General features: G+C 38.0%; 1 protein-coding gene across 3 annotated transcripts in view; it reads right to left on the bottom strand.

The window, feature by feature from the left end:
- Positions 1-22,772, bottom strand: part of Ipo11 (importin 11) — a 138,766-nt gene that overhangs the window by 62,682 nt on the left and 53,312 nt on the right. For 2 of the 3 annotated variants that reach the window (XM_040728881.1, XM_040728879.1), the window contains exons 19-25: positions 22,501-22,617; positions 18,593-18,706; positions 14,827-14,942; positions 7,155-7,231; positions 4,329-4,355; positions 4,060-4,139; positions 3,560-3,640 (exon numbers count right to left, since the gene is read on the bottom strand). In XM_040728881.1, the coding sequence (XP_040584815.1) occupies positions 3,560-3,640; positions 4,060-4,139; positions 4,329-4,355; positions 7,155-7,231; positions 14,827-14,942; positions 18,593-18,706; positions 22,501-22,617 (612 nt within the window). The remainder of the gene's footprint in view (positions 1-3,559; positions 3,641-4,059; positions 4,140-4,328; positions 4,356-7,154; positions 7,232-14,826; positions 14,943-18,592; positions 18,707-22,500; positions 22,618-22,772) is intronic. The other variant, XM_040728880.1, reaches the window with a different exon arrangement.

Below are 22,772 nucleotides of genomic sequence, written 5' to 3'. Positions count from 1 at the left end.
TTATTCCTGGCACACAAATGGACTTTGGGGACCCATCCCACAATGAGGGATGCTTTCTCAATCTGGACACTTTGGGGAGGGCCTGGGCACTCCCTGAAACGAAATGACAGACTCTAGAGATCCCCCATGGAGGGCCTTACCCTTCCTGGGGAAAGGAGTGGGGATTGGATGGGGGCTGGGGGGGAGGGAGTGGGCGTGGAGGGGAGGGAGAGGGAGCTGGGACTGACATGGGAAGCAAGACTGTTTCTAATTTAAATATATAATAAAAAGTGTAATAAAAAAGTCAAAAAAACAACAACAAAGAAAGCTATTCTTAGAACCCCCTAAAATCTTCCTTATTAAAGTTTTATAATGCCCATTAAAACAAAAAATCATTCATAAGTCAGTCTTCAACAGTTACTTCACTACTAGTATTACAAAAACAGCTTTAGCTTTACTTAAAAAAAATTCAATTATGGTCTGCAAAGTATTTAAATGTGAGAAAGCAGCTTTTTTTCTTGAGCACTTAGAATATACTGAATATAATTAACAAAGTTTTGATTTCAAGTACTACATAACTACAAGTTGCTAAAAATCATTTCATGGGCTGGCAAAATGACTTGGCAGGTAAAGGTTTTTCTAGTCAGACACAGTTAAATTTCCTGGATCCACATGGTAGGAGAAGCAAACCAATTCAAGTAAGTTGTCCTCTACCAGGCCTGTCTCCAACACATACCCAGCACATGCACACACACACTCGTGTACATGTTAAAAAACAAACAAAAGAACCAAAACCACAGTATAGCCAAGAATCGTCATGTAGCAAAGCAGCATGACCTACCAGTGTGACTGACACTAAACCTCTAAATCTTGAATGTAAATACAATCAGTATTCTGCCTTTAATATCAGAGAAAATAAAACATGTATTAACTCTGAACTTTGGATAATGCAGAAACTTACAGATTAACAGAGGAATCTATTAGAGGAAAGATTTTAAAAGACATAGGTAGTATCAAGATAACATGACAACTTTCTATAATGGTGATAACTCACACTTAATATCATTAATGAATACTAGAGATAACAACTAAGTGGTCTACACACTACAGCATTTACTATCATCTGCTTTCAGAAAAACTCTTAATTCCTGACCCACAGGGTAAATGACTGAATATATCAACAAATAATACCAATTTAAAAGTCAAACCAGCCGGGCGTTGGTGGCGCACGCCTTTAATCCCAGCACTCGGGAGGCAGAGGCAGGCGGATCTCTGTGAGTTCGAGGCCAGCCTGGTCTACAAGAGCTAGTTCCAGGACAGCCTCCAAAGCCACAGAGAAACCCTGTCTCGAAAAAAAAAAAAAAAAAAAAAAGTCAAACCAACCGCACATACACACTTACATGAATACCTAGAATTTATATGGTTGTGAAAGACCCCTACCCAGGGCCCCCCTAGGAAAAGAAAAGCAAGGCCAGGCCGTTGCCAAATAAAAGAAACCCAGACCAGGTGTCTCACCCTCAAAACAGGATGTCTGTGATCACTATAGCAGTCATGGGACCCGGATAATAATTGCTGAAGCGTGCTGGGAACTTTCATATGACAATACTAGAAAACCTAGTCCTTGGCAACTACCCTGGCCCCCAATTGTGTCTGATCACTATAGCAATCATGGGACCCGGATAATAATTGCTGAAGCGTGCTGGGAACTTTCATATGACAATACCAGGACACCTAGTCCTTGGCAACTACCCTTGCCCCCAGTTGTGTCTATGATCACCATAGTAGTCATGGGACCAGGATAATAATTGCTGAAGTATGCCTGGGTCTTTCATAAAGTAATACCAGGAAACTTAGTCCGTGGGAACTACCCCTGCCCCCAAGATGAGCCAATGAAATGCCTGTTACTTATGTAACCATTGAAACTCTATAAATATTGTACTCCCTGAAAGCCCGGTATGCTCTGCACCCGAGTTGCAGTAGCATCCGCAGGCGCCTGTGTACTCAATAAATCACCTCTTGCATTTGCAGCCAGTGGTCTGGCCCGGTTCTTGGGCAGAGGGTTCGGTTCAGTGCCCGGCACTTTGATGCCGAGGTTTTTCAGTTGTAACCACCAAAGAACAGACAATACTCTACACTAAAGGTAATAAATGGTGACTACCTTATTACACTTGTAGTATCTATATGTTGGTTAAAAGGAAATAAACATATTTATAATAAATTCATCGTAATAAAATCTACCTTGAAGACCTAAGATAATGCCTAGTTTTCATAATTTTTTCATAAATATAATTGTCCAGACAGTAAGACTTAGCTGGGTATTGTGGCACACATTTTTAATCCCAGCACTCAGGAGGTATAGGCAGGTAAATCTCTGAGTTTAAGACCAGTCTGATCTACATAATGAGTTCCAGGGCAGTCAAACCTACATAGTGAAACACTGTTTAGAAAAAGAGAAAGAAAGAAAAAGAAAGCGAAAGGAAGGAAGGAAGGAAGGAAGGAAGGAAGGAAGGAAGGAAGGAAGGAAGGAAGGAAGGAAGGAAGGAAGGAAGGAAGGGAGAAAAAGACAGTAAGACCTTGTCTAACCAGAATTTAATTCTCTTATTTGACATAGAACACAGCTAAGAAACTAGAACTTTGCCGGGCGGTGGTGGCGCACGCCTTTAATCCCAGCACTCGGGAGGCAGAGGCAGGCGGACCTCTGTGAGTTCGAGGCTGGGCTGGAACGATAGCCTCCAAAACAATACAGAGAAACCCTGTCTCGTAAAAACCAAAAAAAAAAAAAAAAAAAAAAAAAAGTGAAATGAAACAGCTATATCTTTTAAACTCCATATAAAGTATCAATATGTATGTATATGTACATACATATGATATATTTTAATATAGTTATATACTTATGTTTACAAGGGAACTATTATATTCATGTTATAGTATTTCCTTGATAAAGACAGTTATATAAAGATAATACATATAATAAGGTTCCTAATTATACATAATCCCAACAAATTCAGCATTCTAACTTCAATAGCTAACTAAAGTTAAAACTATCTAATGATAACAGTGAAATTGCTGTCCCAAATGCAGACTAACAAAATGAAAGGGCTGTCCTCAATAGAAGAGCAGTGATTATCCCTGGTTATCATATGGAGACTAGGGTTTGACTCCCTCTCTAAGAATCAAGCTGCTATGGGTTGAGGGTAGGAGGCTCAATGGCCTGCCTCCTATGTGTGAGGACACAGGCATAATACCTAGAGCATTATCAAAATGACAACTAAAAAGCTAAGGTGTATCAAATGTTGCCAGTTTTAGGACAAGTTGTCAAAAAGCTTTTAATACATTGCTATGCAATAAAGTTTTAGGCTAGATACTATTCTGATGAGATGAAATTAGAAATGTAAAACTTCATTTTAACAAAATCTCCAGGTGACCTGTATGCACATTCAAATTTGATGCCTTTGGTACAAAGAGTTAAGCCAGACAGTACTTTCAAGAACTGTATCGGTTCCTCTCCTTTCCTACCATCCATACTCAGAAGTTCCAGCCTTACCAATGACACACAACAATCAATTTAAGATGGCAGTACCTTGAGCACTTGAACTTGACCTTCTGTAGTAATCTCTGGTAGCAGCTCACAAAAGGACTGGCACAGACCTACTGCATATGTCTGAAATCCAATCAAAGGTCAGTATGTGTGTAAGAACATAGCTGCAATATTTCAAAGGCATATGACTCAATTTGGAAAGGCTTTTACTCTATTAGAGAATTTATACTAAAGGTCTAACAAACAGTTTCAATTTTGGCCCACCTTAGGAAGAATGAAGAAAGACTACAGCTAATAAGTTTATTGATGCATTGATCTATGAGTATGTATTTACATATATAGTACATCTTCTGTTCAGTAACAGTGCAACTGGATGCTGATCACACCCTCTCTGTAGTGAGGAATACTTACAAGGAAATAAAAATTTTACCCCCTAAAGTAACAGACAAAACGTGAACTTTGAAAAAGCACCTCCTGATACCAAACAAAGCCAAAAATAATACTATATAATTATTAACAATGCAAAAGCTATTACAACATACCTGTAAAAATTCTGTTGATGATAAAAAGATATAGCCATTGATGATCTTAAAGCAGGTTCTGAGATTCTCTGAACTTAGTTCTGCCAAAACAGTAATTATTTTTTAAAGAGCAAATTAACTAGCTGTTCAAAATATAAGTGAAGTGATGATTCATTTTAGTTAAAACTAAGTTGCTTAGCAACATGAGGCACTTGATTTGTTTTTAACCATGATTAATGTGATTTTGACTTTTTATGTATGGTTCCTGTAGCAGCAAGCATGCAGCTTACCGTTTGCAAGGCAGCTGGAAGGAAGCTCTAGGATAGAAGATCAGACAGGATTGGTAATGTTTACCATCAGAAAAATAAAATAAGAACTTCTACAAACACGTGAAAATGAAAAACTAAGTTACAGCAAGGGTGGTGGCACACAATTATAATTCTAGCACTCAAGAAGTTGAGGCAAGAGGATTGAGTTCAGTGCCAGCCTGGGCTAAAAGAAAAACAAAACTACCTTACATACTTCTCTTTATAAATGTTTCTGACTATAAGGTAGTCAGTACTTATAAATTAGCATTCAAAAACTGGCAAAACCCTGTAACAACGCTATCTCGTAAAAACAATTGGAAAGGTAATTCTTCCCTTTTATTTTTCATTCAGAGGAAAACATATGACCTGACTTCTCATTCAAACCCAATTTTTAGACCAGTCCCATGGTTTCCTGGTTTACACAGAAATGTATATAGAGGCCAATCATGTACAGTTCTTAGTGGGGAGACCACTACATGAAGCAGCCACATGAAAGGTTTCAGGTCTGGCTGGCATCTTCACTCATAGGTCAATAAATCAGTATAGGGACTTGCCAGACTGCACTATATAAGATCTCTAAGTTAGATAGATAGAGCATAAAAGGAAGTAGAAAACATACTTCCTTTCTTTCCCTACAATGATTAAAAGACAAACCTTCTAGGAAATCAGTAACTGATTATTGACACTGCCTTTGGGAACACCTATGTTTTACTGGGGAAAATAGCAAAGGGCTTTTATTGAAAAGGATCCTTGTTTATTGACTGAAAATTCTATTCTGAGGAGGAAAAGGTATGAGAATTAAAAAATAAAAGCACAGGAAGGAAAGGGAGGATGGGGGATAGGAATCTTAGAAGAAATCTGAATGATTAATGGCATCATCTAGCCATCACACTCAAAGTTTCTACTTTAATCAAAGCTGTGTGTCAGTTCACATCTGCTAATTCTACTTTTTAAAACTACAATGAGAATTTTTACTTCTGAAAAGATTATTCAGTATAAGCAAGTTCTCAGTAAAGGGTCTAGATCTGGGTATTTTCTACCTAAATATTCTCTCGGGACAATGTTAAGCAATGTTTTAATAAAGCAATTAAAGATGTTCTATGGCTAAGTCTTAATGGGATTTCAGAGCTGGGGAGAAAGCTTTCTGGACAAGTATGAAGACCTAAGTTCGAATCCACACACCCCCATAAAAAGCTAAACGTGGCAATGCATGTTTAATCTCAGTGCTGGGGAGGTAGAGCACGGAGGATCTCAGAGACTTGCTGGTCAGCCAGGCTAGCTGATCAGTGAGCTCTGAGTTGAGTAACAGAACCTGTCTCATGCAGAAAATAAAGGTGTTTACAATATAGCTCAGCAACTAAGGCACTTGCTATTCACGCACAGGAACCGGAATTCAAGTCCCAGCACCCATATAATAAAGCAGAGCATCTTGCAAACGCCTGTAACTCCAGATCTAAGGGAGGTGACAGCTTATTTTGGCCCACATACATGCATGGGACCATGGAACCCCACACACATATGTGTACATTCATACCAACACAGACTCATTTATACACATACAAATAAATGAAGTCAGGAGTGATAGATGATACTTGTTGTTGCCTCCAACCTGCACAGGTGCATGTACAGGTGCATACACCAGCACACACAAGCATACACCACACACGTATACCAAAACTTTTAAAAATTAATTAAAGGGGTAGTAAACTGTCCTGTGTTAATTCATAAATATGTACAATTAAACATGCCATGAATTTGCACGCCTTTAATCCCAGCACTCGGGAGGCAGAGGCAGGTGGATCTCTGTGAGTTCGAGGCCAGCCTGGTCTACAGAGCGAGTTCCAGGACAGCCTCCAAAACAACACAGAGAAACCCTGTCTCAAAAACAAAAAATGCCATGAATTTAGATATGCAACTGAATTGGTAAACTCCCTTACTAACATGACTTTATAATCAAAGTATTATTTTTAAGAGGTTTCAGGCCAAGGATGTAAGTCAGTGGGAGATTGCACTGCACCAGTGAGTTCAAGGCTCTGCTTCAACATCCCCACCACCAAAAAAATAAAAAATGAAAAAAGTAATGAGGTTACGTACTTTAGAATAGCATCTACTGTATAGCAAAAAAAGAACTAATTTACTATTATTTAATTACTATCAAAATAAATGTTGATACTGGGGAAAGAATCTAGTTGTGTCTCCAAAAGACTGAAAGAATAAGGACCTAGATCCCTCACTGTCAATGTGCTTTTTAAAACTGTTAAGTACTGAGGGAATAACAGCTCCATGAAGAGCTGTCCAGCATGTGTGAGGCCATGTGAGAATGAAGGACAATACACATATCAAGTGTCATGAATAGTTCGCTCATTTGTAAGCAACACTTCAGCAAACAATATATGACACTAACTTCATTGGCTACCTAGGTAAAACATGTGTATGTACAAAGTTCAGTTTGAGCAACTGACAGCACAGACTCCCTGTGAAAAATGAGTTAAGTAAAACCATGATATAGAGGAACAGTTTCAGAATATATTCCTCAGGCAGCATACAGAGCAGCTATCAGCAGGGTTCAAGTTCAACTTGTAATCTGTTTATATTAAAAACTTTTTCCCTAAAGCAATGTTACTTAGTGTTTACCTTTAAATCCATGGAAATTACTTCAAAAATGTATATAGAAATTTCTATAAAAACGCTATTGCTTGTCAATATATGGGACTATAAAAAATGGAAGATGTAACTGTAAAGTCTGGAAAAATAGTTCTAAGTTGTTTTACACTAAAATAAAAATCTCTGTGAGATTTTAAGACATACCAAGAAGTGGTGACATGTTCTGAAATATACGAAGCAATTCTGGTGTAACACATGGGCTGTTTTCCAATGTCACTAACCTAGGAAAGAAAAATAAAATTAACTCACTTCTGACATCCACTCATGCCATTAACACAACTCAAATATAAAAATAATTCATGTAGGAAATAATGAGAAGACTCAGCGGGTAAAACACCTGCCACCAAGATAGCCACCATCACAAGTTGCCCTCTGAACTTCCCAATCTTGTGTGCGTGGGGGCCAGAGGGCAAGTTGGGTGTCATTCCTCATGTACTGGTCACCTCTTTATTTTTTCAGACATGTTCTCTCATCGACAAGAACTCATCAACTGTCTAAGATTTCTGGCCAGTAAGGCTACCCTGGATCCACCTATCTCTGTCTTCCTAGTGCAGGGATTACAACAATGTGTCGCCAAGCCAAAGTCTGGTTTCTTCCTTTCTTTCCTTATTTCTTTCTTTTTTGTGGGTTCTAGGAAATGACTTTACATCTTCACGCTTGCAAGTCAAGTAATTTACAGGTTAACCTATTTCCTCAGCTCCGTATAATACTATTTTTATATACACAGTAGGAATGACAAATGTATGTTAAAGTAGAATTAAAAATTACAATTTTATACAAAATCATGATTGTTATAAATTGAAAAAAGAGGGTATAATTATTTTGTTTTATAGAGCCAACAGTGTTAAAGCAGGTGTAGGTGAGTCAGCCCCAAAACTGTGACCATGGGAGAGCTGTCCCCATTTTCCATCTGGTAGACCACCTTACCAAGGCCCAGGCCCAGACCCAGGGTTATGATTTGACATACCCCAACATCCACTCCATCTATGACCTATTATACAATGTGATAGGACCTGATTCACAGACCCAAAGCTGCAGGGTCTCTCTAACACAGGGTAGCAGCGGGATGTCTAGGAAGAGTCCTAGTAGGGGTCTAACACTGAAAGCGTAGTGAAGACCAGGGGCCTTGAATAAGACCAATGATGCTTTGCAATGAACACTTGTAAGTAGAGATGTGTGGACAAAGGGGTATACAGTGTGACCTGTTGAGTGGCACTGCAACTTCCATGATGAGATTTTTAATTTCTTCCCTTTTTTATTTTACTCATGTTTTTCTTCCTTCATTTCCTCTTGAAGTTTGCTTTATTTTGGGGGGATTGCAGGGGTGGAAGGCAGGTGCAAAGGGACAGTGAATGAATCGGATCAAGCTATATGGTGTGAAAAATACATTGAATAAATAAATAAATAAAAACTTTTAAAAATTACTTTGATCTAAATTCTCTGATCAACTCTGTGTTCCTCCAATGATAGACTAGCCTAATGAACTAGTAAAACAACTTTGCTAAATGCTTTTAAAGATGAATTTGGAAGTCAGCTAAACTACTAGCCAATATCATGGATTTAATAATCTGAAATAAATTTTTAAAATGGCAAATACTATAAAAAGAACTTAAAGAAGGAAAAACATGAGTGTCACTGGGCGTTGGTGGCGCACGCCTTTAATCCCAGCACTCGGGAGGCAGAGGCAGACGAATCTCTGTGAGTTCGAGACCAGCCTGGACTACCAAGTGAGTTCCAGAACAGCCTCCAAAGTCACAGAGAAACCCTGTCTCGCAAAACCAAAAAAAAAAAAAAAAAAATGAGTGTCACGATAGCAAAAAATCAAAACAAACAAACAGGGAAAAGGAGCTAATCAAAATCCAGTATTTGGTACTGATCAAGTTTGGATCTACAAAGGCTTCCCTGTGTGGAAGGCTTGGACCAGAACTGAGCACACTACTCTTTAAAAGTGGGGCCTCAGTTGAAGAATTCATACCCCTGGGGACATAACACGGATGGCTATGGTGAGCGTCCAGTACCTTCCACCCTATTTTTCATATCTGCCATACATGTGTGGGACTTCCTCTCCCATTATAATGTACTATGCGCCAAAGCCCCAAGCAATAGGGCCAATCAGTTATGGACAGAAACCTCCCAAACATAAGCCTTTCCTGATGGGGGAAGTCCTGTGTATATGCCAATAAAGCACTGTTGGCCAATAGGGAAGATAGATAGGTGGGACTAGGAGTCGAGGAGGACTCTGGGTAGGAGAAACACAGAGAGTCAAGATGTAACCGCCTTAGGGAAAAGAAGCCCGGAAACTTCTCCGGTAAGAGAAATACTTAGATTAACAATTATAGGATAAATACTTAAGTCAGAGCTAGCCAGTAAGAAACAAGCAAGGCCAACAGCTTCATAATTAATATAGCCTCCTGTGTGTTTATTTGGGACTGGAACCAGGCTGGCGGGAAGGCTTCTCTTTACAGTTTTCTTTTTATAGGCTACCTTTGGTACTTGCTAAGGAATAAAGCTAACAGGTGAAAATAAATACTTTTAAACCTCCTAATAAGTACCTACCAAAATTTTATAGCAATACAATTTGTGATGACATAAATATCATGCATTACCTTCTCTACCTCCTTTATTCAATATACACATGAAAGGTACCTTAGTTGTTTTTTTGTTTTTTTCCTTGTTCCTGTAATAAAACACCTAATGAAAGCAACTTCAGAGAGAAGGGGCTCATGTTGACTCAGTTCAAGGGTCTAGAGCATCACTTCAGGGAAGTCAAGGCAGCAGGAGTGTGAAATAGGTGACCACACCACATTCACAGTCAGGAAGCAGACACCCATTAATGTCAGTGCTCAGCTCAATGTCATCCATGTTATACAGTGTGGAGCCCCATACATGCTCCTACCCACAGCTGAAGTTATCTTTAAAAGTGTATGTGTTTAAGCCAGGCGTTGGTGGTGCACGCCTTTAATCCCAGCACTTGGGAGGCAGAGGCAGGCGGATCTCTGTGAGTTTGAGGCCAGCCTGGTCTACAGAGCGAGTTCCAGCCTCCAAAATAATACAGAGAGACCCTGTCTCGAAAAACAAAACAAAACAAACAAACAAACAAAAAAGGTGTGTGTGTGTTTTCAGAACAAAAGGACCAGACACCAATAAAGACAAAAGCCCAGGTGATCCAGCCTCTCAGAATGCCTATTACAGTTTCATCAAAATTCTGCAGCCAGAACAGTTTCAAAGCTGCTAGCTGAGATGGCTTAAGCTGATGCAATACTTGAACAAGGAATACAAATAAGCTCTGCATGTTTTCCCACTACACAGAGACTAGCTAACAAATGTGACAGTTTGTGTTCCCAGGACTTTGCTGTGGGATAATCCTTAGGCATGATGTGAATATGTACTACTGTCGTTGGTTAATTAAAAAAAAAAAAAAAAGCTGATGGGCCCATAGCAAGGCAGAATAAGACTAGGTGGGAAAGCCAAACTGAAAATGCTAGAGTGAAGAAGGGTGGAGTCAGAGAGATATGAGCCAGCTACCGAGGACAGGAGACATGCTAAAGGACAAGTAAAACAATGAGCCATGTGACAATACACGAATTAATAGAAATGGGTTAATTTAAATGTAAAAGCTAGTAAATAATAAGCCTGAGCTATTGGTCAAGCATTGTAATTTACATAAGTTTCTGTGTGTTTATTTGGGACTGAGTGGTCAGGATGGAAAAATTAAGTCTATGGGACTTGACCATTATCATAATTTCTTCAAGGTCCCCGAAAGACACCGTATATCTCCTAGGCAGCAGGAAGTATTTTTAAGAACACGAAACCCATATTCCCAAGAGGGTGGTTGGGGGTCATTTGGTGAATATTTATCATCATTTAGGAGGACTGGTTGCAAGTTGTCATTGGTCAATGTAAGGGAGGAAACTAAGCAAGAGAGCTTAGATTCAGGGATCTCTCCAAAAAGAAAAAAAGGGGTTATGGGATTGATGGGATAAGAAGGCAGATTATTAAACCTACTTTAAACTAAAAAGCAACTATTGATCTAAATATTTTACACTAGTATGGATTTTTGTATATTGATACAAATTTAAGATTACTGATAGATACATACATATTTCTTTAAGGTATTATACCTTTGCAACTCATTTAACAATGCAATGTAAATTTGTAGTTCTTGAAAATTATTACAAACTATTTAGGATAACCAAGAAATACAGGTTAGTAGTTAGTCATACACCAAATTTGTGGCCATGTTTGGTATGTTTTCAAGATTAAATATATATTTTACATAGATAGATGTTCTTTAAACACTTCAGAGACCTATAGAATATGGCCTTTAAGATGTTTTAATAACATAAGCCTTTTCATAACAGTGAGACACATCTGCTCCTGGCAGGACTAATCTACATCAAAAGAGGATGAAGGGCATTGAAGAATTCTGCTTTCATTGTGACAAATTTAGCCACTGGGCAAGAAAGTGATCTTGCCCCAACTGTTGACAGAATGCTGTTCTAACTGGACAAGCAGGACACATAAGAAAAGCAACTGCTGAACTTTGCCAAGACAAGATAGGAGAGTACTGTTTCAGAAAAAAGACTTATCAGATATTTTAGGTGTGAAGGTAGAAAATGGATGACGCAGTGTTACAGAGGAACTCTGGGTGACTGTCCAGGCAGTCAAATGTCTCTTGTTATTTCTATAGTTTTGGAAGTTGTATATTCTGCACTTCCTGTTTACTCAGGTAATAGTATATCCTTCTCAGGTCTTTGGGGTTAAAGACTAGTTATAATTACAGTTTTCCTTGTTACCAAATTCAAAAAAGAAGTTTACATAAGAGACATAAAGTTTATAAGGTTAGAGAAGCATAAGAGCTAAGTTATCTAAAAGGATGTTTTAAGGTCTAAAAAGATATTTTTAGGATGGCAATATAAGTTTTGATATAAGGTAGTTTAGGTATAAAACTTTAGATTCATCAAGATAAGAGATATAATAGAGTGTGTTCTTTCAAACTGCCAAATATAAATGGACCAGACACTGCAAATGTGTTTTTTTTACTTGATAATTATTCTTTTTATTTATTTAGTTAGTTAGTTATTTTGGTTTTTTGAGACAAGGTTTCTCTGTATTGCTTTGGAGGCTGTCCTGGAACTCACTCTGTAGACCAGACTGTCCTTGAACTCACAGAGATCTGCCTGCCTCTGCCTCCTGAGTGCTGGGATTAAAGGTGTGTGCCACCAACGCCCAGCTAATTATTCTTATTGTATATAGTTTTAGGATACAACAGCTAAAGCCTGTTCTTTTTATTTAGACAAAAGGGGGAAATGCTCTGGAACATTTGCATCTATCTGATTCCAAATGAGTATAAGCCCATTAAGAAAAGTGTGTATGAAAAATCTCCACTTGTTCTTTACCCAGGAGAAATTAACAATTAATACACTGAAAAACAACAACAACAACTACTACTACCACTACTACTACTATACTACTACTACTTGGACATAGGGGTCCATGCCTGTAATTCTAGCACTTAGAGAGATAAAGCAAGAGAACTGCTATGATTAGAGGTAAATTTGGGCTTTATAAAGTAAAGTCTAGGCCAGCCTGGGCTACATAGACAATATCTCCAGAAAATAATGTTTGCAAGTTTTTCATTTACATATAACTTGAGACAAGGAAAAATTATCATTAAAAGAACCATGCAATTTTATTATTGTTCACAAAATCCACTGAAAAGCTGCACATCAAAAACGCATACATAACATGTTAAACATGTACTACTGAGCCAATATTGGTGGCGAAAGCTGTAATCTCGGGTGGAAGGAGAGGACTAAGGCAGGGTTCCTGCAAGTGCTCAGGAACTAAGGGAGGAGGTACTGAAAGTTCAGGGCTGCCCTGAGCTAGGCCGGCTTCCTGGAGTGAGACCTTATCTCAAACACATAAGACCAAAAGCTGAAGAAAGCTGCGGATCTGCCTCAGTAGTAGAGTACTGGCAGAGTACTTAGCAGATATATCTCAGTGGTAGAACACTTAATCTAGCACGTGCAATACCCTAGGCTCAGTCCTCAGTACCACAAACAAAAATGTCTAATTCTGAAGATATGCCCTTATAATATTTTATGTTTCTCTAATATCTTATGTCATACAGAATCTACAAGTTTATTTAAAAAAAAATACTTGTTCGCCCAGCTTTAATCCCAGCACTCAGGAGGCAGGGGCAGGTGGATCTCTGAGTTCGAGGCCAGCCTGGTCTACAGAGCAAGTTCTTCCAGGAGAGGCTCCCAAAAACCAATACAGAGAAACCCTGTTTCTAAAACAAAAAACAAACAAAAAAAATTGTATAACAGAGATTACTATTTTAATTTATAATTATAATTTGAAGTAGGTATGGGCAAGCATTACAGGTCGTGGGGGTAAATTCAACCCACATTCTATTTTCTATAATGATGTCTGATCACATATTGCTGGCTTCTCTGGCACTGACATCACAATACATCTGGAACATGGGAAATAGCACTATCTGCCCTGTGCCAAAAAATAAAAACGAAAGCAAACAAACAAAAAACAACAACAACAATGAAAAAAAACAAATTGCCCGTTCTGACATGAAGTAATCTACCCTTAAACAAATACAAACCTATGAATTATAGATTTTAACAACCTTCAGATTCAAAACCACTATCTAGATCATCAGTTCTCAACTTGTTGGGTCTCAACCTTTCTAGGGGGTTGAATTGGAAAATATAAATATTTACATTACAATTAATAACAATGGCAAAATTAGTTATGAAACAACAGTGAAAATAATTTTATGGTTGGGGTTCACACCATGAAGTTTGAAAACCACTGCTCTAGAGACTACTCAAATAACAATATGGAAGACAATAAAGAATACATTCCAATCAGTAAAAGTTACCCAGTGACATTTAAAGCCATTATTCTAATTTCTGATATAGGGCATTTATTTATAATTTAGCAATCTGTACTAAAAACAATTTCTGAGAATCAAAATTCTGAATTTTTGTTTTCATAACTTTATACTGCTGCTGTTGTTTATATAATGCTAAGGATTGCTCTCAGGGGCTTGCAAATTTGAGGGAATCATGCTGTCCCTGAGTTATACCCTAACCCAAACGAAAGTTCTTAATTTCCAAGCAAAACTAGGGAAAGAAAAAAGGAAGTAGGGCAGGAAGGCAAGGAGCAAATGTTTGCCACAGTGTGTTGGGTTGAGCTCCAGCATCTGGGTACCCAAGAGCAAGGCAATTAAAAGGTTGAAAATAACTCAATAGCCCCCAAAATATCTTATTTCAAAGACTCAAAAATACAATTTTTGTTTATGAAAGTTACCAAGATGCCTAGCTTACAGGTCAAATTCCAAATATGAAATGAAGCATGGTTCCTGTTATAATTTCTCTTTTTGTAAGACTTATTTGTTTGTTTACATTTCATGTGTCTGAGTGTTTTGCCTGCATTTATGTCTGTGCACCATATGCATGCAGTGGCTGTGAATGACAAAAAACGGTGTCAGATCCCCTGGGACTGGAGTTACAGGTGGTTGTGAAATACCATGTGTGTGTTGGGAACCAAACCCAGGTCCTTGGGAAGAGAAGTCAGTGCTCTCAACAACAGAGTCATTTCTCTTTAACTGTCTATCATGAGCCTACACTGAGCAGCAGCTGGAAAAAAAGGAAACACCAGAGGATAACAATTTCTTGTACTTATTTTTAAATGCTGAGTATTCAAAGCCTTGTTACATGACCTCTACTCTATTGGAACACAAGGAGAGAAGGCAGCAGTAGGGGAATCCACAGTATTGAGTTTTTCCTCTTACCATAACTCTAGGCCATCTTCCAGAAGATAGACATGAGGAGGCTGGGAAACATCTGTACTCAGCTGGATAACTGGGAGCAGGAAAGGGTACAGGTTCTTGCTGTCTGCTCCTAATCCCTATAAATACAATATATGATAAGTTACTCTAAGATCCCTCCCATCACCTATCAATTACTTACCTCAGAAAACAATTTTATAAGATAAATAAGAGTCTCTTAGGATAGTCCTCATTATAAATACTAGCAAAAAAATCTTCTATTTATTATTAAAAAATATAGAATTCAAAACGTTATCCCCCTACCTAAATGTCAATAAGATGCACGAGTGTGTGCGTGTGTGTGTCAAAGCTCTATGTATCTGTGCCTTTTTAAGAAATCCCACATACAAGTTGAATCTTCCTTATCTGAAATGCTCAGAAGAGATTAAGATTTTACATTTCATTTTCTAGGATGTTTACAAATACTTTGGGAATGGAACCCAAATCTAAATATAAAATTTATTTATAATTTATAGACAGAGTCTGAAGGTAATTCAATACAGTGTGTTAGTGTATTTATATTGCTTAGTAAGCCAATTGGGAATTCTCTACTTGTGACATCAAGTTGGTGCCAAACATTTACTGTTTTGCAGCATTTTAAATTTTAGATTAGGAATATTCCACACGTGTAAGAAATATTTGTTATCCCCATTCTATGACTACAGAAAAAGTAGTAATATTGCCATTTTACTCTACATAAACACTTTCAGCTAAATAACAAATATGAAATGAACCAGCCTAGATTTTTCATTGATATCACTGTTCATAATCTATATTTATAATACTATGCAGGCATGAAAAATAACATTGTAAGTTGCAGAACAATTTCAAATTACAAATTGGACTTAAAAAGACAGAAATCTAAAAAAAAAAAAAAAAAAAAAAAGCCGGGCGGTGGTGGCGCACGCCTTTAATCCCAGCACTGGAGGCAGAGGCAGGCGGATCTCTGTGAGTTCAAGGCCAGGCTGGACCGACAGCCTCCAAAACAATACAGAGAAACCTTGTCTCGTAAAACAAAAAAGACAGAAATCTATGTGTTTCCCTACTCCACTATGTAACTCAGTAACTGGTGGTACCAGGCATTTTCAGAAACATGTATATATTTAAGAAGGCTTAAGTGAAGGAAAATATGCTAGTAAGATAATTTCTGGAAGTTTAAAAATAGAACTAATAAAAACTTGCTTTGTGCCAGGCGTTGGTGGCACACGCCTTTAATCCCAGCACTCAGGAGGCAGAGGCAGGTGGTTCTCTGTTGAGTTTGAGGCCAACCTGGCCTACAGAGTGAGACCAGGACAGCCTCCAAAAGCTACACAGAGAAACCCTGTCTCAAAAAAAAAACTTGTTTTGTTTGAAAAAAAATGACATAAATAAAATCTAATATTTTGTATGCTACTAAAAGCATTTAAGGTAAAACAAGAAAGGAAGGAAAGTAGGCAGGTAATGGGAAAAACTCATCCACACATACAAGCAGATAAACAACTGACTGTTCTCTGAGCAAGCAAAAACTGACTATTTTTTTCTGGCAAAAACAGATGCTCATGGGACAGGAAACTAGGAGGTCAAAAGTAGGTGTTTAATTTACAAGAGTAATATATTAACCCAAAACAGGTAGGAAATCGAAGAGTTCTTCAATAGGAATGACAGCACCATGTTACTATAAAAGTTCTTCCTGTTAAAACTAGGTAAATTGTCAAAAGGAGGAAGTTACAAGTAGGAAGTTCCCATATACACACTCCTAACCTCTACTCGGGTGGAATGCCCACTGCTCTACATGCAGAAAAACACTAGTACTCCTTCAAGTTCGAAGTGCTTACAAATGCACTATGCTTTGTGTCAAGGGTCAATAGATATGAATAAAACATCTAGAAAATAGAATAAGAGCCTGGAAAAACCTACTCTGTAAAAACAATAACAAAACTCTGAAGTCACAAAACAAAGACAAACTGAATAACAAAATGATTATTCAATAAGATTTTTAAAAAGAACCTCAAGGAATAGAGAGATGGCTCAGCAGTTAAGAGCACTGGGTACTCTTTGAGAGGACCTGTTTCAATTCCCAGTACCCACATGGTATTTTCCAACTATTTGTAACTCAATTACAGGGATCCAAAGCCCTATTCTGGCCTTCTTGGACACCAGGAATGCATGTGGTACTGTACAGACACATGCAGACAAAACACCCACAAATATAAAATATATCACTAGCCAGGCGGTGGTGGCGCACGCCTTTAATCCCAGCACTCGGGAGGCAGAGGCAGGCGGATCTCTGTGAATTCGAGGCCAAGCTGGACCGACAGCCTCCAAAACAAAACAATACAGAGAAACCCTGTCTCGTAAATACAAAAAAATTTTTTTAAAAATCACTAAAGCTCAAGGGAAGAAACGACCTCAGATAGAAAAATATGACAGCAAGAAAGCTCAATAGAAGATTTGAAAATAAAGTTGAGAAAAACCTAAAAGTGGGATAAAGCAGAAAGACAAAACCACAAAGAAATGGTAAGAAATTCAGAGACCAAGTTTCATCTAAACAGCACAGAGAAACAAAGGGGGAAAGGTGATCAACAAAACAGTTACTTAAAACCCAAAAATGAGCTTCAAACTGGAAACATCTAACAACTGCCTGGAGCACTAGGACAAAAACATGTGCAGCAGCGTGCTAAGGCCTTTCATGGGCTGCCCCAGAAAGCACGAGTAATCAGAGGGCAGCAGCAGACAGTTAACACAGATCCAGGTAGAACACCTACTCATAAGCACAAAGTAAAACACGTCAAGACTTAAGACGCGGCAGAATAGTTCACAATCCTTCAAGACAACAGAGCATAGGATGTGTCCTGAGAGAGGCTGCAGCATTTGAAGGTTGAGAAACACTGACCTAGTGAGAGGCGTTATTTAGATGTTTTTAAATTAGTATGTGTATGTTTGCGGGAGGACCTCAAAATAAATACATGTAAGAATAATAAAAACAACAAAAAACATTAGGAGCTATGAGGAGATGGCCCAGTTGGCAAAGTACTTGCTACACAAACACCAGGACCCCAGTTGAATCCTAACACCCACATAAACGCCTGGCCCATCAGGACACACTTGTAATCCCAACACTGGGAAAGCAAAGACAGGAAACCCCTAGGGTTTGCTGGTTAGCCAATCTAATCAGCAATCTGTTGGTTCTATCAAAGACCTGTCTCTAAAAACAAAATGCATGATAATTGAGGAAGACCTTCACCCCTCTCCCCCAGGGATGACTGCCTCCAACAGCCTCTGTACAGTCATACAAATAAGGACCATAAATAGTACGATTACACTATAACTACATAATTACATTGAGAATTTGCAGGAACATGAGTAACACAACAGATATAAAAGGATTAAAGCCTCATTTTCTATATAAGGATGTCAAGAATGTTAAGCTGCTTAAATCAAATAAAGCATAGAGGCTGTTGAAGGCACATATCACTGCATCATTGCTAAGTTCATGCTGATATGCTCTGAACACCAGAATAACTTCATGTGGGCGCACAAGTCATGGGGTCTAACATCATTGGAAAATATTAACAGACGAAATGCCTTTTTAAAGCAGAGAACACTTTTCAAATATCCTCCAAAATATGCTAAATAAATAGTTGTTTCGAAAGTGTACACAGAAGACATTTTTAAAACCTAAAAGTAATGTGAAGATTTTCATGAATCACATACAAACACTTTTTCATTAGGAAACTGGAGAGCTACAAACCTGAACAAGATGGATAAGTGTTGTCAGAATAGCACATCGTAGCATGTTGTGCTCTTCACTCTGCTTCCAAAGGAGAGGCAAATATTGTACCAGACATCCTACATATGGTCGTATCTACCACAAGACAGACAAAAAAGGAAACAAAGGGACCATTTAATAAGAAAGGCAATATACTGCGAGAAACCTGGCAAACACTATGGATGGACAGACGGACGGACAGATAAGGAGATACACCCATAAAGACATGCAAAGCAGCCCCAAGTTTAGGATAATAATTGAAATTCTATAGTCAGACCATCCTTGGTGATGAATAAAATATCAGACCATTAGACCTTCAACATTATCAAATTCTACCTCATGTATTTAAATTCAATACTGCTCCCACATTACCAAGCTCTCAAAAGGTAGCAAAGCTAAACAACTGTTAGCCCCTCCTGTTGATGACAATGGTACTAAGAGATGCAGCCGGGCGTTGGTGGCGCACGCCTTTAATCCCAGCACTCGGGAGGCAGAGGCAGGCGGATCTCTATGAGTTCAAGACCAGCCTGGACTACCAAGCGAGTTCCAGGACAGCCTCCAAAGCCACAGAGAAACCCTGTCTCGAAAAACAAAAAACAAAAAACAAAAAAAAAAGAGTTAGATGCTTCCCCAAAAATAAATTTAAGTGAGATAAAAATGAATATTAAAAAGACTGATGTGTTTACTCATTTATTTTTGTTTTCAAATTTTGAATTACAGCATTATGGTAAACCATCAACATCTATTTAATAGTTAACGCAATTTTGCTAAATGGTCTCTCAAGATCATTTCAATTATATAAAGCCAGGTTAATTAACATGTTAAAAAACACAAATTGGCCGGGTGGTGGTGGCGCACGCCTTTAATCCCAGCACTCGGGAGGCAGAGGCAGGCGGATCTCTGTGAGTTCGAGGCCAGGCTGGACCGACAGCCTCCAAAACAATACAGAGAAACCTTGTCTCGTAAAACCAAAAGCACAAATTGCAAAGAAAAAATGCATCAGTATTAATTTCCTGAATGTAACGAAGATTTTAGGATGGAGGATGCGGAGCCTATTTCTTAGGGAGAGAGCTATTGTCATGCCTATGATTACAATCAAGCAGTTTACAAACAGTGATTTCCTGCACCAATAGACAGACAAAACAAAAGCACATGGAATAAATGGGTAGATGATGAAGTTAAGTGAATGACACGAGTGGATTCTGATTCAACCTTGTAAATGTATTGAAATCTTCAGATTTCTAAATGAAATGAGATTAAGGGAAAAAACACTATACATAATTCTTTTTTTGGTTTTACGAGACAGGGTTTCTCTGTATTGTTTTGGAGGCTGTCGGTCCAGCCTGGCCTCGAACTCACAGAGACCCGCCTGTCTCTGCCTCCCGAGTGCTGGGATTAAAGGCGTGCGCCACCACCGCCTGGCTCTATACATAATTCTAAAAAGGATTATAACATGAATTTTGAAAAGGCCAATTATAATCACTTGTATAGCATTTTTTAACAGATCTAAGAATGCATTAAAGTCATCACATAAATGAAGTCAAAAGCACAGTAAAATACCACCTCATACATGTCAGCATGACTATTTTTAAAACATGTAGTGGTGAGCATGTAGAGGAGAAACCTTGTACATTTTTGTCATGTGCAAAATGGTACGTCCATTAGTAAGAAAAACCGTATAAAGGTTCCTCAAACATTCAGAATTGCAACTATCAAATGGATCTCACATCAAGGTATTTATCACAAAGAATTGAGATCAAGATCACCAAGATATTATTAGACACTGGCAGCTGACTTTTTTTAAAAAGGGATTTTTTTATACATATAAGAAATAGCATAGGCCGGGCGGTGGTGGCACACACCCTTAATCCCAGCACTCGGGAGGCAGAGGCAGGCGGATCTCTGTGAGTTCGAGGCTGGGCTGGACCCACAGCCTCCAAAACAATACAGAGAAACCCTGTCTCGTAAAAAACAAAAAAAAAAAAAAAAGCATATATAATACAGTGTATCTATGAATTCTTGGATGGAGCCAACCTTGAGCAGAAAATACCCAGTGTATTGGGGGGGGGGGGGGGTGCACTCTAGTTACTGTATCACAAGCAATGCCATATGGCAACTGCTTACATCATATGTATTACAGATAATCTCAATATGACTTAAAGTACATGGAAGAATGTGAAGTCATTTTATATAAGTAACTGGCATCCACAAGCTTTGGTTTCCTGAAAGATACACAGGAATGATTAAGCATACTACTCAGCCTTTAAAAGTACAAGGGAAAATATGTAATACTGAACAATCCAGATGAACCTTACAAGATTTGCTAAATAAAAATGAGTCATAGAAAGACAACACTGATTCCACTTCTAAGAAGTATCCAAAAGAGTCAAATTCATTGAGTGACAGAGTAGAGTAGCAACTGCCAGAGGCCGAGAAAGGAAAATGGGCATTTACTAATTAATCAACAGGTAGGAAGTTGACGTTCAGGATTATTCATCTTGATATTTAGCATCACGTGAATCATCAATAATATACACCTTAGGATATACAGAAGGATCCGCCTCACGTTAAGTGTTCTTCTGGAATGTCTGGGAGGTGGGAAGGAAAGGAGTCTGACCGCTAGTCTCAAATAAAAGGGCTTCACTTACAGTCCTAACATTCTGAAACCGCAACATAAAACATGTAACAGTGTAACAAATGCTTTAACAAGCACCCTGTTACATTTCATCTTATAAATAAAACTTTCAACACTATATTTCATAGAAGTCCTTTAATTTCTTTTCGTTAGATATGTGGAAGCTCAAAGACTGCTTGTCATAAAACTTGATTGCCTGTTTGCTCCAACTATAGATTTGTAGGACCTCAGGAGTGAAATAATCTAATCATGCTTTTTTTTTTCCATGGGTTTGGAGGGATGCCTTAGCAGGTAAGAGCACTGGCAAAGGACCCGGTTTGATTTCCAACTATGTGAAACCCCAGTTCCAGGGGATCCAACATCCTTTTCTGATCTCCTCGGGTATCAAACATGTGAAGGTGCACAGGCACACATGCAAAACATCCAAGCTTGTTCAAAGGTTACCAAAAGTTAAAGAATCAAGTAACTGATTTTTTAAAAACCATTTCCTATCTTGGCCTCAGTTTTAAAAATTAGAATATATAGTGGATACCTTAGTTCTGTTACTGTTCCCACCTAAACTGCAATGGCATTTTTAGGAAACGTGTAAAATAATTCATTTGTACAAGAAAAAACCTCTAAGAAATTTACACAAGTAATGGACAAATTTTGCTTTTATAATCAACTTTCTAGCAAATAATTTACTGCAAATGTCTAATACGCTAAAGCATATTAGACATTTGAAATAATTTCATATGAAATCCTGTAAACTGGCTGAGGTCAAAATTATAACTCTCATTTACATGACACAAATTTAAAGACCTTACTCAAGCTGAACAGCAAGGTCAGAAACTTAAAGGTTTAAAAACACCCTCAGTTAAATATCTACATAAGCAAATGGAAAACCAAATGAAATCATGTAATTCTTGTAATAAATACCAGAAGTGCTAAGAAATACTACATTAAGATACCAGTGCCAAGATCAGCTAGAAAAAATTAACTGACTCAAACCTGCCATTGCAATTGAGCAATGTTTAATTTGAATAGTAGTATTACCATTAAAATGCATGAACTTTTATCTGATCACCATGTCACATACCTGTTATCCCAACAAATGGGAGAAAGAGGCAGGAAGATCAGGTATTCAAAGTTATGCTTGGCTGCGGGGCAAGTCTGAGGCCAGACTGGGATACATGATACATGAGTCTCTGCCTCAAAAATCTACAACAAAGTATAAACTTTTGACCAGTTATCATTTTAATTCTCACCCAATTACCTGTACATTGACTCTTTCAATCACACAGGAAAGAACATGCAAAACATGCATTTTTGTATCACATTCTGTAACTTGCTGTAGCAGCTGAAAAAGCAGTGTGAACATGGTCTCCAAATACTGCAGACAGAAGAAAAAAGAGGTTCTAAAACGGAGACTTAGACATATATAAATAAACATAAATATGACAAAGCAATGAGACAAAAATATAAACTTTACCAATACTTAAACAAGCAGCCAGTATGTAAGACTATTTTTTTCTTTATTAATTACTG

This window comes from Mesocricetus auratus, unplaced genomic scaffold (genome assembly GCF_017639785.1).
Source record: "Mesocricetus auratus isolate SY011 unplaced genomic scaffold, BCM_Maur_2.0 Super-Scaffold_100020, whole genome shotgun sequence".
In the NCBI taxonomy this organism is placed as follows: Eukaryota; Metazoa; Chordata; class Mammalia; order Rodentia; family Cricetidae; genus Mesocricetus; species Mesocricetus auratus.
Note: the sequence above shows the minus strand (reverse complement) of the source record. Positions and strands in the feature narration are given on the sequence as shown.